At 40.9% G+C, this 13,951-nt stretch overlaps 2 protein-coding genes and 1 long non-coding RNA gene across 3 annotated transcripts; 2 read left to right on the plus strand and 1 right to left on the minus strand.

The window, feature by feature from the left end:
* Positions 1–1,493: 1,493 nt before the first annotated feature.
* si:ch211-11k18.4 lies at positions 1,494–6,794 on the plus strand. The gene is made up of 12 exons (XM_041061966.1): positions 1,494–1,758; positions 2,474–2,585; positions 2,949–3,042; positions 3,316–3,370; positions 3,679–3,819; positions 3,983–4,143; positions 4,550–4,648; positions 4,746–4,891; positions 5,055–5,226; positions 5,307–5,419; positions 5,871–5,955; positions 6,046–6,794. Exons 1-12 carry the CDS (start codon positions 1,641–1,643, stop codon positions 6,103–6,105), a joined length of 1,356 nt encoding a protein of 451 aa, XP_040917900.1. The 5' UTR covers positions 1,494–1,640; the 3' UTR covers positions 6,106–6,794.
* LOC121198102 lies at positions 5,220–7,689 on the minus strand. The gene is made up of 4 exons (XR_005896319.1): positions 7,513–7,689; positions 7,196–7,255; positions 6,067–6,099; positions 5,220–5,452 (listed from the first exon to the last, which is right to left on the minus strand). It is a non-coding gene; the product is annotated as an uncharacterized LOC121198102 (long non-coding RNA).
* A 44-nt stretch (positions 7,690–7,733) lies between these two features.
* rabep2 (rabaptin, RAB GTPase binding effector protein 2) lies at positions 7,734–13,847 on the plus strand. Its single transcript, XM_041061964.1, has 12 exons — positions 7,734–7,942; positions 9,001–9,156; positions 10,209–10,291; positions 10,380–10,751; positions 10,909–11,004; positions 11,100–11,198; positions 11,502–11,615; positions 12,023–12,101; positions 12,209–12,220; positions 12,477–12,631; positions 12,815–12,931; positions 13,106–13,847. Exons 1-12 carry the CDS (start codon positions 7,897–7,899, stop codon positions 13,208–13,210), a joined length of 1,434 nt encoding a protein of 477 aa, XP_040917898.1. The 5' UTR covers positions 7,734–7,896; the 3' UTR covers positions 13,211–13,847.
* The last annotated feature ends 104 nt before the right edge of the window (positions 13,848–13,951 follow it).

The raw sequence follows: 13,951 nt of genomic DNA on the forward strand, positions 1-13,951 counted from the left end.
TACGCATCAAATGGTTTGCATCTGTTAGGATTAGTGATACAGACACTTCTGTCATCGAAAGGTAGTCATCAGAGCTCAGATTAGTTTCAGCAATGAGACACCTGTGTAATCTTGGGCTGAGTTAACAGATTTCATAAGATATGATACAAATGTTCTGTATGCTGTAAAAATAGTGAGGATGGCAATGGGGCACTTAACTGGAGAAGAATGTGGCGGTAACTGGGTTTAACGAGCTGGAAACACAAGAAAAACTTAATTGAATTAGGTCAACAACAGAGGTGCCACAAATCCTGTAAGCTTTTTTTTGTTTACTCTCATTACAGATCAGGCCTTAATGTTTGTCTGTATGATGTGATATTCAGCTGTTTTAAGGTACGATACCAGACGCTGTGAGTGTGGAGATTCTACTGTTCATAAATTCTCCACACCCATATGGATACTCATAAAGCTCTACCAAACTCCCAGTGCGCCCAGGCCACTTACCAGCTCCACAGGAGCATTTACAGGTTGAACACTAATAGCATTTGTGTTGTAGGAAAAATCCTCTAATCTTTGCCTAATGTGAGTTTGGCTTGTGTTTAGTATCAGACAAAAATAATTAAATAATAGGATGAGAGTGCTTTATCACTGAGAAGTTTCACAACCAAGTTTCAAATTTACTTGATCAGTGTTATACATGGGGCTTTGCTGATTGGATTGTCTGTATATGGTGTAATATTAAAATGAATCCACACGTGTACTCATAAACTTGCACTGAAAAAAGTGTTCGATACTGTTTATTTTGTTGTTTGACTTTAGACAGTAAATTATTACAGATTCTGAAGTTGATTTGTACATTTTTACTTTTAAAAATCTACATGTGTCTTGGAACTAATCATTATACATAGTACACACATTTATTGTCTCAGTGTGAGTAACATTAGCTGTCTTGTCTAGTTTCTCATGGTATTATATTTTTTGTTTTTAATCTTCACATGTCTACACAAATGTCTGATGTGTAGATTTTTAACAAGGTCTATTGTGAAAAGAAAAAAGTTTTCAGCTGCAAATAAACACAAATGCAAGAATATGTTTATTTGGACTAAATATCACCACAGACAAATATTAGTTTATTGTGTTTGTCATTTGTGTTTGCGTTAAGTTGTCTGCTGTGTGTACAGTGACTGCTCTTTTCACCAGCATGATGCTTCAATTGGCTGTTGTATAATGGATGGTCTCATCTTTAATCATTTACTAAACTGAGCCTTGAACCAAACAGTCTCCTCACTCAGACAGCAGTATATACTGCAGCAATACATTTACATTATACACTACATTTTCACATCTAGAACCATTAGTAGAAAGTGTGATGTTACTAACTGGAAAATACGTTGCTCACCAGATTCAAAGACCAAATACAAAAGAAAGATGTCAAATTAAAATACACATGCATTAACCCCACAGACGAACTACATTACCCAGAAACCCGTGCAACAGAAGCCGTTCAAGCTGACGACGTGGCCGGGATACGTCTTAACGCCGTGTTTCAACGGACCGGGGCGATTCAAACGAGGCAAACCGGCTTTGTTCAGACACTCGTGGAATTTCGATAGATGCTCGAACAAGTCTCTCTGACACTCTGATATCACCACTTTCTAACAATGTCTGGGAAAATCAAGAGCCGAAGTGCCGCGAACGCAGACTCGATATCTGGCGGTGTGTCCTGCGATGAGCGCATCTTGCGGGACTGTCACCAACTGTACACGGATCCCGACAGTGGTGAGTTGGCTGACATATCACCTCCTGAACGGTTCCTGGAAATCACCCCAACACTGACCTATTTGATGATAAAGTTAAGCTTGCAGTGCCGCTTGCTGACCGGGACTTAACTAGCTTAGTCAGTGAGTAAAGCGTTATCTCTGATGCTGCAGGGGGCTAACCGTTAGCTAGCTAATGAGCATGGATATTGTGATTTGGCTGACGTTGCCGTAGACAGCGTTACATCTAGTTACTTTAATCGTCCACGAATGAAGCAGCCTTTAAGTTAGTAGTTAACAACGGGCCAGGTACACTGTAGGGTACAACAACAACTTTGTAATGTAGCTCTTAATATACTTAAAGTTCTGGTATAACCCAGATTGTGCAAGTTTACAAGAGAGTTCAACCAGGGGCGTCGCTAGGAAATATGGGTCCCAATAAAATGAATAGAGTTGATACATTTTTAAAAATGACTCCTCAAAATCATACTGAAACGTTTGCGACCCTCTTCAGCTCCTGCTACACTCAAGTAGTAGTCTTGGTCCTGACTGGCCTGAGTCCTGCAGGTGCAACCACAGGGCCATGATTATTTTCATAATCAAATCATTGTTTCAGTAATTTTGGGGGTGAGGGGGCGTAACATGCAGCAAATGGCCCAGGCTTGGGTTCAAGCCTGAAAATAGATGTTAGAAATGAAAGTTGTTAGTTGCAGCCCTAATCCCTCTCTCTTGTTCAGGGTTGATTACAGTGGCCGAGTCTGTTGGTGTGAAGTTGCTGCCGCCCAGGAAAAAGATCACCGTGATGCTGATGGGCAACCACTCTGCTGGGAAAAGCTCCTTCATTAACTGGTACATACATTTTACAAGCATATGTTTCAGGGGACTTTACACAGATCACGCCTGTCCACCCAGTATCAGACCAACTATATGATGCCATATATCCTACAGAATAGAAGGACAAACTGCAGACAATTACAATATCATATTTAAAAGAGAAAACTAATCTATCTAGTACACCTAGGTAGTTATACCCTCTTTAGCACAGCTTTCTATGCAGTTCAACATATGAATGCAATACATTATGCATGAGTGCAGTAGCATCTTACTGTCAGTCTCCTGACAGACTTAGACACAAATGTTTTCCTCCATCCATGCATCATCACATTGCTTGATACAAGCTCCTTTTTGTGTTGCTTTGTTTTTCTTTGTTAGGTATGTGGAGGAGCACATCCAGCGCACTGGAGTGGCTATTGAGACCCAAGGCTTCAGCTTTGTTACAAATGGACGCAAGAGAGAGTCTCTCACAGTGAGTGAAACTGTAACATATGCTTGCGTAACAGGTTCATATTTGGTCCAGTAAGAAATTTTAAATAAAGATAGTTTCAAAATTCTCATTCCCAACATCAGCCGTTTTCATTATAGGTTGTACCATCAATCACTCACTTTCTCTTTAAGTCACTTCATATGATAGTGATTTATTACATGCACCGAAATGAGATCTTCTCTCATTTCAGTACCTCTGAAAGGCCTGACCACTGGTTGACAAACTCTAACTGATCTTGCTCCTTCTTTTCTTAAGGGAAATGCCACCCTTCATCTATACCCACACTTCAAGCCTCTACAAGAGTTCAAAGGTGAGATCCTCATTTAATTCAGCATAATTTGTCTCTAACATGAGGCGGATGCAGCATCAAAAAGCAACACAAATGGACAGACATAATGCATCAATGTGATAGCACCCTCACAGTTCTGTACTATGAAAACACTGATATAACCACAAAGGCAAACAGTATAGTTAACACAGAGGCAAACAGTATAGTTGACAAGATAAACAGGGATGATTTATGTGTCACTCAGAGAAGCATTCAGGTTATCATGCTGCACGTTTGAGAACAGAGGAACTGCTTACGTGCTACTTATTCCAATCTCATTTGACTTCCAGGTGTTTCAGAGTACCTGAGCACAGAGATCTGTACGTCACGTCAGAAACGGTTCAGCCTGGTGACATTTGTGGATTCGCCAGGCTTGGTGGACGGTGATATGAAATATCCCTTTGACGTAGACGAGGTTATCCTGTGGCTGGGTGGGTAGACACTAATTCAGACACTAATATTCTTTAAACTGAACAGGGGTATCATTTCTAAATAAAACACAAGTAGAAATGCTTTGGAAGTTGACAAAATCCTACCTTAAAGAAAATATTCACTCTGAAATCACACAATGGTCGTTCCCACTGCCACTCTCAGGTGATCTCTGCGACCTGATTCTGGTCTTCTTTGACCCCATGGGTCAGGCTCTGTGCAAGCGCACCCTGAACATTGTGGAGAGTCTGAATGAGAAACACGGGGACCGCCTGCGTTTTTACCTGAGCAAGGCTGACGAGGCTGGGGGAGAGTCAGACAGACAGGTATGCAAAACAACAGCTCTGATTAAAAAGGTGTTATGAGAAGGTCACTTTGTATTGACAAGTTTAAAAAGCAGTTTCTGTGCCTATAAGAATAAAAAAAAACACATGGATTGCTTATGTTGTCAGACCCAGTCTCCCTTTAGGAGGGATGGGTACCTAAACAGAGTATGTCCTTTTCATGTTAAAATGTGTGGGTAGCTGAAAGCTGCCGTTAAGTGTCTTATCCAGTGCAGGTGTTTTTGAAGTATGTAGGAGTACAGAGAACATAACATGAGCAAATGGACACTCACTTCCATAAGATTGAGTTCTAACAGAATTACTAGACATACTCTCAATAATACTCGGAAGCAGGAAGTTACATCCTCAGGCTCTCTCCTCCTGACTTGTTTATTTTTGGTTTTGTCAGAGAGTAATGATGCAGATTGTCCAGGAGCTCTGCAAGCGACCAGGACTCAACAAGTGTGGTTTTGACATGCCCACCATCTATATCCCCAATCCAAACAAGGTAAGAGCTGCACTTAGATGATTGACAGCTCTTTGCATGCAGCGCCATTGCAAATAGTTTAGTCAACTCACAGATTTTCCTGTGTTCCTCTTCTCAGCCAAGTCGCTGTGTCAACCAGATTGAGGAGGTGTGTCGCACCATCGAGAAAACTATTAACCAAACAGTGCAGAATACCCTCAACTCTCTGGAGAAGGACTGTGAGCTCATTAGTGAGGCCATCACTGATACACTCATTAACGACAGGTAACACAAACAGAATCACTTTATAAACTGTAATATCATCTCATAGAACTGTGGACCTGTGCATATGCTTACTTTAATAAACACACAGATTTGTGCGACACACACACAGTAGCATCAGTCAGCAATGCCCTCAGAGAATTACCTTGATCTTCTGCTCTCACAGGCAGACCAGTGTAGAGAACCGACGAGCGCGCTGCAAGAGCTGCTTCCTGACTCTGCTGGGCTTCAGCGTCCCGATGGCTCTGATGGCTTTACTGGTGCTGGGCGCTCTGTCCAAGGAGCTGCTGGAGGTGGCTCTGGGCGACCAGGGCACAGAGGCGCTGTCACTCTACTTGGTGAGTGTCCAAAACATACACATTGCCAAAGAATCTTTAGAGCGGTCAAGTCTAATTCTAGCTGCTCCTATAATCCACAGACTCCCGTAGTGAGAATGTTTGACTCCCTCTCTGTGGAGCAGCAGCTCTACAGCTGTGGTGGACTGGTCCTTCTCTCCTTCCTCCTGCTCATCATTGCACGCTTCTTCTTCAGGTAGGAGACCTCAGAACCATCTCAGCTTTTGGTCTGAAATAACACAAATACCAATATCATTAATACCAATATATCTGCAACAAGCTAATATCTGTGAACACATCAGTCTAGTCTCTTTTTTAGAATTTAGAATTTTTACTACTCCTTTTTTTTTTTACTGCACCTTCCTGCAGGTGTGACATTTTCATTTCCCATTGTTTCCCCCAACTTAGTTTTAAAAAGGAAGCAGAAACAAGTCTTTCCACTCTCATGCTTTAGTTTTTCAGAAACTGGTACTAGTTTCCTGTTAGGCAGCTGCATGGGATTATGGCTCCCCATGGATTTGGAGCATTGCTTTTAAATATGAAAAACAAAGTGTTTAGTTTTCCAACCTCAGCATGTACAGTATGTTAATAACAAATCTGTTCCAAATTCTTGGACATTGAGGTGTTTTGCCTTGAATTCTTTGCAGGACCCGACCGACTCTGTCGGGCAAACAGAAGAGGCAGCTGCAGGAGAAGCTGGAGTATGTTCAGGAGGTGGTCAAGACCAAAAAGGTATTGTGAAAGTGACTGACTCTGAAATGTTACTGGCAATAAAAAAAAGCTGCATTGAGGTATGTTCAACCGTCTGTTCCTTCCCTCTAGAAAAAGCTCTATGAAGAATACCTTCGCCAGAGTGTCAGCGATCATGACATGGACCTGTAATGAAAAATGAGAAGTACACAAAAGACTCAGCATCGACACAGTGAAGTAGGACCAAATGAAATTAAAGCTTGTCCAAGGTCTCACAGCACTCATACTCTTGTAGAAACCCATCTAAGATTTGGTGCTTTGAATACTGTACAGTCTGTTTAACTAATGATGTTACCTGTGTAAAAACTGTTTAAACACACTACCTGCAGATTACTATGGTTCAGTCTCATGACAAATGAGCTTTTGTTACTTATTACTTACTTATAGTGAGCATTTATAAACATGTCTTCTGTGCCTCTGCTCCATTCAAAGGAATTCAGGCTTATACCACTTTAAGATATTTAAAAAATTGCAAACTATTTATAATATTACTTTATCAGAGAAACTGTATTTTGGTTAAACAACATGTAGCACGGGTTTACGCAAGTCACTTTGTACATGTTACGGTTTTTCAAGACAGAATTTTATACAGAACTTTTCCTTCTTCGCATCATGAATTTACAGTTACATTTACAAATCTGTATCATGATGTCTGTTATGTGGTCAATTGTCCATACAATTCCTGTTTCTGAAGTACATGACGATTGAAAGCCAGCAATCATACAATTTATCAGTGACCAATTCAACTTTTTGTATTTTCCTGTTCTGCATTGTGACTCTTTTAATTACAAGTGATTAATAAAAAAACTATGTTCAATATATGATGTGGAAATGTGGAATAGGCATTAAACTTTAGGAATAGGATGTGATAAGGATATTTTGAACGGCTAAATGATTCCTTTTTAATATAGTGCTTTTATTTTTGAAATGTCAGCATTTGAAGAATGACTGACCTGAAGCTGCTGCTGATCAAATGGTTTTCTGGTTTCAAGGTTAATATTAATTTGATTGAGTTTTTTGGTCACATAGAATAGAGCCTTGTTCTTTTTCTCACAAGGTTAAGTTTCCCTCTAATCAACTGAAATTTTAGTTTAAGTTGTTAAACACAGCAAATGAGTGGTTTTCTATCTATCGTGCAGATACATGATTACATAACCTTTCCTCTGTGAAGGACATCTGACAAATCATAATCAGCATGCAGTATGAAAAGTGACGTATTTACCAGAGGGGACAATATCCTGCAGAACTTTAGGGCCAGTGCCTTGTCCATGCTGATAATATCCTGCATTTTGAAAAGGAGATTCAGACTTCATTTGTACTCTATTTTATCTCAGGGTCCTCCAACACAGGCTGATAAAATGACATCTGAGTTGACAGTACTGTAGGAGGAGAATTTTTTTCTTTCAATTAGTCATTGCAATGACCCCATCACAATCAAATAAAAAACAATAAAATTCAATAAAGAAAATGCGTGATAGTATTTAGTTTCATTTTTGCGTTAGACAGCCTAGAATGTGGTTCAAACTATGGTTCACTGACCTTCAGGGGTCACCGGCCACTGGACATGACTGGATATTTGGGGCGTGGGATGAAGGATATGGGTGTAGCAGTTATAAAAAGCAAACCCGGCACCACCTTTCTTGGTATTTAAACACCATTAATCCACTCACATTAAACTCAGATCAAAACCCTAGGCACGGTGGGAAAGGCTTTTGAGAACAGGAAGGACGTTGACGTGATTTCCGCAGGCTTAGACCGGGGAAAGTTGTTTCCTGAAGTTGACATTGCGCTGCTAATTTCCACACCTAAGTCCTGGTGCTCGTACAAAAAAACATTAAATAAAAAAAAATTAAAATGACCTCGACAGGTTTGCCGGACTTCTCTTGGTAGCCGTCTTCCTCGTCAGCCGGTGAGCTGCTTCTGATGGAGCTGTCCGACGAGAGGATGAGCTCTAAGAGTGAAGACACAGGTAATAACAACAGCGTTAAACTTTAATCTGCTTCTCGTCTAACAGGATTGGCTGTGGGGTGACAACGACCTCACCGACTACTTTAATTTTTAGCTAACATTAACCTGAACCTGTTGCTTGTCGTCAGTGAGACCTGTTGATATCGGACCGACCTGTTAGCATCGCTGACCATAGAAATGAACGAGCGTCGCTAGCCGATAGCTAACACGTAAACTTGCGTCCAAGCCTTGATCCGGGGACCCCTGCAAACCTCTATAAAATTAGTTTTAATTTGAGTATCCGAGTTTTGTAATTAACTGGAAATGCTCCTTCACTGTATCAAGTCGCATTGGAACAAAATATACCTTTAAACTGTGGACTAAGTATTTACAATCTTTACAAATGTAAAAGTAGCAACGCTGCAATAAAATAATACTTAATTACAAGTATAAATTGCGTATAGACAATGCCACTTAAACATAAGTACGTAGTCCAGTTGCCTTCAAATCAGCCCATAGGATAACTATAACCTGGATGACTGAGAACTTGCACACTAAGATAAAGAGGTGTGTGTTTCCTCCTGTATGTGACATTTAAACATACAGAAAAGTAATTGGCTCCAGTTTCAATAATCAGCTCTAACTCTCAGGAAAGGTGCTTCTTCGAAGCTGCACAACTGGTCATGTGCACTGACATACTCTTGTGCACGGTAAGAATGGTGTCAGGTGTTGTCATGCATAGCCTGAACCTTGCACGTCAAAGTGTAGGTGAAAATACATGACTGGCTGATCTCTGCACTTAGAGGATTTTTATGACAAGAACACACAAACAACAAGCGTGACACAAACATGCTTTGTAGTTTTGCAAAGCTCAGACAATGCAAGAAGTTTAAGGTTTCATCCAGCAAAGATCATGACATCTGGTCTTTCTGGTCTAGTGTGATTTCTAGAAACTCACATGCATTTAAATGATATCACCTGACTGTTGACCATATTTGTGTGACTCCATCTCTACTGACGCAAACAACTTCAAAACAACATAATGAACGGACAACACAGCAATCTGTTTGTCAATTTCAGAGACGGGCCTGCAGGCCCAGCTAGCCGAGTGCCGAGCTCAGGTCGAGCATTGGCAGGGTGTGGCGACGATCTGTGAGCTCAGCAAACAGGAGGAACTGGCAGAGCTGCAAAAACAATGTGATCAAGAGATCCAGTCTCTGCAGGAGGCTCTCAGAGGTCAGTGTGTGTGTGCATTTGTCTGTGCCTGTGTGTTTACATGTGCATGTTGTGAGCACATGGTCTGATAATTTTTTGTTAGGTCGTTTTTGTAAGGACATCCCCAAGGATATGCAAATAACTGGAAGTTAGAGAGTCAAAGATTAACACCTCATTGTTGGACAAACATAAGAGAAACTTCATGTGCTTAACATTAGCAACAACATATCACTAATAAAATCATACAAGTTCACGCAAGTAATTATACTGTTGCAAATATCACATAAAAACAAAGATAAGTGACAGTTTTATAGAAGAGTTAAGCCTGCTTTGATGAGAGGTTTGAAAAGAGGCTCAGCAACAACAGCTTTTGTTTTCATTCATCAACCAAGAACCTGAGAGACTTTGGCTTTTATCTATCAATCAAGTCAGATATGTACTGAGATGTGGGGCCTTCAAAAGGTCTAAAGAAAAAGTAGAACCTGCAATTTAGCTGTCTGTACTTACTGGATACCACAGAATATATTTTTTTTAATGTGCATATTCAGTGCAAAAGAAGGCGTTATTATACTTAAACCTTGCTTGCGGTAAACACGTACACAAGTAATCTCTGACTGTGATGGGAAACCTCTCAGTTGGTGTTGTTTTGATGATATAAACCTGTTATAGTAATGTTTTAACTGGTACTATTTTGTTACGGGAACTACACAGTGTACGGTTTTTCGGTTTTCATTTCCCGTTTGTGTAGTTTCTCGTTGAGGCGAAACTGCTAAAATAATATTAATTACCTTGTTGACTTACAATCAGTAGTATCAGTTAAACATTTGATGCAAAGGTCAGACTGAGCAGACTAAAAGTTTTGACATGTAGCGTAGGTGTTACCTTAAAAAAGATAAAAGGTAAGAAAAAGGCAGAGAAACATTCATACTTACTTTATATGTTATGCTCCTTGAAAGTTTGTTAAACTGCTTTAACTTTTAAAAAGTCTTTCCAAAAAAACAGAATGGAATCTCAAAAAAGCCATATGACTGGAACTGTTTCATCATTATTTTCTTATGTTGCTGTGTTTGCAGAGACAGTAGCGCAGTATGAGGCCAGGATAGCTGTTCTTCAGTCTCAGCCTGTGGAGTGGAGGAGAGCCAGTGGACAGAACATGGTCAGTGTTTAACTGTGTCACTTTTTAAAATTGTGTCCAAGTGCTCTGGACTCAGTCCCGCCATTTATTTTTTGTCTCTGCCTGTTAGATCGGTGGAAGAAAAGGCAAGATGGATGCTGAAGTCTCTGGTAATGAATCCTTAACATCGATCAACAACAGCCTGACGGAGGCTGAGGCGACAGCATCAACAGACAGGACACTACCAGCAGATCTCGAGGTGTTGGCAGAGGGAGAAGGGGCTCCGCTTACGACAGAAGGGTATTTTTCACTGCGACACTGCGACTCGGCCTCGCTGTCCTCCTTCTCCTTAGACACGCCCTCCTTGCCCAGGAAGCTCCACGCTCAGGAAGACACAGACTCTCTGGTGTCCACAGGAACTTTGGTGCCTGAAGCCATTTACCTGCCGCCAGCTGGACACCGGCTGGTCACACACAGCGACTGGGATGCACTCAATACTCAGGTGTCGTCCTTTTTATAATACAGACACAAAATCCACTTGCAGGGATGTCGTTTCAAGCTGCTTTAGTTTGTCTTTGAAGGAAAAGCATTCGTCATGTTTCACATATTTTTCAGTCTTGAGTCAGACAGGTGTAATGAAGGTGTGGTGTGTTGGGCAGGTATCAGAGTTACGAGGGGAGGTGAGTCGGCTGCAGGCAGAGAAGGAGCAGCTGGAGAGAGAACTGGACACGCAGACCAACCACACACACAAACAGGTGAGCAACACTGCTCTGAGTGTGAGTATACACCTGGGAGTGAGAGTGTCCTCATACTGTACAGATCACATCATCATCATTGTGTGTTTGTTCAGGTAACAATGCTCCAGTCTCAGGTCCAGACTTCAGAGGCCCTCCTCCAGGATTTGCAGAAATCTTTTAGCCAATCACAGAATGCAGTCCAGAGCCGGCTGGTGAGTGTCAGGGATGGTAGTTTCCCTAAAAGAGAATAATCAGACTTTTTGGGACATAAAGATTAATTACCATGTTATAGGTTAAACAAATGAGTATTATCTTTGGACAGAGCTAGGCTGATTACTTTTATTTTAACCATCTTGATTAAAAAATGGAAAAATACCAAGAACAGAAATTAAGTGGCAGCATTTAAATTGTGTTCTTGTCGCAAATGTGTAACTCAAGCACACAGTGACTCACTTATCCATCACATTAAGCATAAAAATTATTAAGACCTTGCTGATTTGCGTTTTTGTGTCCAGGCAGAGTTGTCCCTTTCTCAGAGGAAGATGTGCAGCGAGTTGTCCAGACTGAAAGGGGAAGAGGTTGAGGACGACATACCAGACTCCAGCTCATCATTCCTAGCGACACTGCAGGTGCAGTTACTGTTTTAGGTTTTCACTTGCAGACCTGCAACAAGCAAAACTCAGAATCCATTTTCAAAAGACTCATATAAACATGGATTGTAGCAGAATGAGTGAAATATTGAGTCACATCAAGTGTATTGAAAACAGTAGTTTCACAAAGCATCGTAAAGGGAACAGAAACCTGCGAGAAGCTAGTTCATGGCTTTTATTTTATAAACAAGATGTCACTGACCCGGCTTTGTGAGTTCATTTTTTAATTTGGTTCCTTTAATTTGAAAAATCTTGCAGTACAGGTGGTCAGATAGTATTTGTTCTTGACCACCTGTATGAATGGTAACAGTGCACAGGTTTACTACAGATGGCTACTGTGTAAGTCTCCTGCTCATGCGAGTTCCCTGTTGGACTCTAACCTGCAGGGGGCACACTGTGAGGAGCGCCTTCGCATTGAGATTGTCAACCTGAGGGAGCAGTTGGACACTCGAACAGAGGAGAACGGTCTGTGGGTTACATTATTATTCAGGCAGTTTTCTTATACTGACTTGACTGTGACACGTCTCTTATTCTTCCTTTTCTAACTTCCTGCCTGCATCTTCTGTCATCAGAGGTTTTAGAAGGTGAGTGAACAGTTCATGCTTCATTATTATACTGGTAATCCAGATAGTAGGCCTTGTGATTGGTGTATTTCATTCACATTAATTTCACCTTTAACCTTTGTACTCCCCTTGGTGAGAATGATGTTAACTGATCATGACACAATGAATGGCGGCAACTAAAAAATTAAGTCCCAATATGTAATAACATGGAATGATAGTGCAGTGATTGATTTTCTTAGCATGAACTTAATGCATGTGTGATTGTGTGTGTGTGCAGTGCAGCTGTCCAGTCTGAAGACAGAGACAGAGAGGATCCAGGCTCAGAAGGACCAGTTGCAGGCTGAAGTGCTGGCCTGCCGCACTGAGCTGGAAGCCCTGCGGGTGGCACTCTCTCATGTGCAGAGCACCAACAAGGCTCTCAACAATGATAAAGTAAATCCAACCTTCTCTTAGCACTAAACTGAAATGAGACCTAATGTTGTCTAGATATAATTAATTTTACATTGTAAAATAATCTAAATAACTCCCGCTGGAGTGTCTTTTTTTATATTAACAATAGGGGTCACCACATCTGTCATGAAACGTGATTTTAATATGATTTGTTCTGTGTGTCAGGATGGCTTGCAGCAACAGTGTCTGGAGCTGCGAAGTCAAGTGATCAGCCTGCGCTCCCAGGTCGACACCAGCCAGACTGTACAGAGGGACTTTGTCCAGCTTTCTCAGTCTCTGCAGGTATGAATCAATGGATTACGATGGAAGTAAGCTTGAATGGTGGGGATGTTTGAAAAGCCTGAGTTTAAAAAAAAAATGGGGAAACTGATAAAATAAGTAGAGAAACTACCAAGATTCTTACACTATGCATCAATGACAAACTGTGAGGTTCCTCACCCTTTGCTCCCCCTTCAGGTGAAGCTGGAGTTAGTTCGACAGGCTGAGAGTCTGGAACAAGTGAAGGAAATCCTGGAAGAGGGAGTCAGTGAAGCAGGTTCCTCGCCTGCAGACGCCTCGTGAGTCTTAAAAAGTCACATTGGAACCAAAGAGCATGGACCAAGATGAAACATCCTCAGAGTGACTAATAAAGGCCAACGTACCATGGCCACATTAAATACAGACTCTGTGGAATCAACACAGCTGCTGCTGCTAGCACAGTATTGTGACACCAGATAAACTCCTAAACAGAGACATGATGCTTTTGTTTGTTTCAGAGGTGACAGGTTTGGTGTCAGTGACTCAAACTGTTGCCTAGTGACCAAAGCGATCTTTGATGAACCATGATTTTTTTTGATAACACTGTTAAATTGTCTCACACTCTCTTCATCTAGTAACATGTTCATTTCTTTTCTAAAACATATGTAAATTTAATGTTTATGAAACTGACACGACTCCAGCAGAACACTTAACAGTTCAACACTTGACTTTGCACTGTGCCAGTTATTAATATGCAAACTACACAATCATTTTCCCATGCAAACATATTTGTAAAGAGATATGAGGACCTGTACGACCTGTTCTTAGTGCATCCACAATAGCTTTTAGACTTCAAGCAAATTTATGATCATGGATTAGGAACGAAGGAAAACTCCATGGAGAAAAATGTGAATGATTAACATCTTGCCATTGTTTTGTGCTAATACACACTGAAAACTTATGATTCACGTTTTTTTCTCTTCAACTTTTGAGCTCATGATCAAATACTATGAAAATGTTTCTAAACCCAGAGCTCTGAACTGCATAGTGTCATCTAATATGGAG

The sequence above is a fragment of the Toxotes jaculatrix genome, chromosome 18 (assembly GCF_017976425.1).
Source record: "Toxotes jaculatrix isolate fToxJac2 chromosome 18, fToxJac2.pri, whole genome shotgun sequence".
NCBI lineage: Eukaryota > Metazoa > Chordata > Actinopteri > Toxotidae > Toxotes > Toxotes jaculatrix.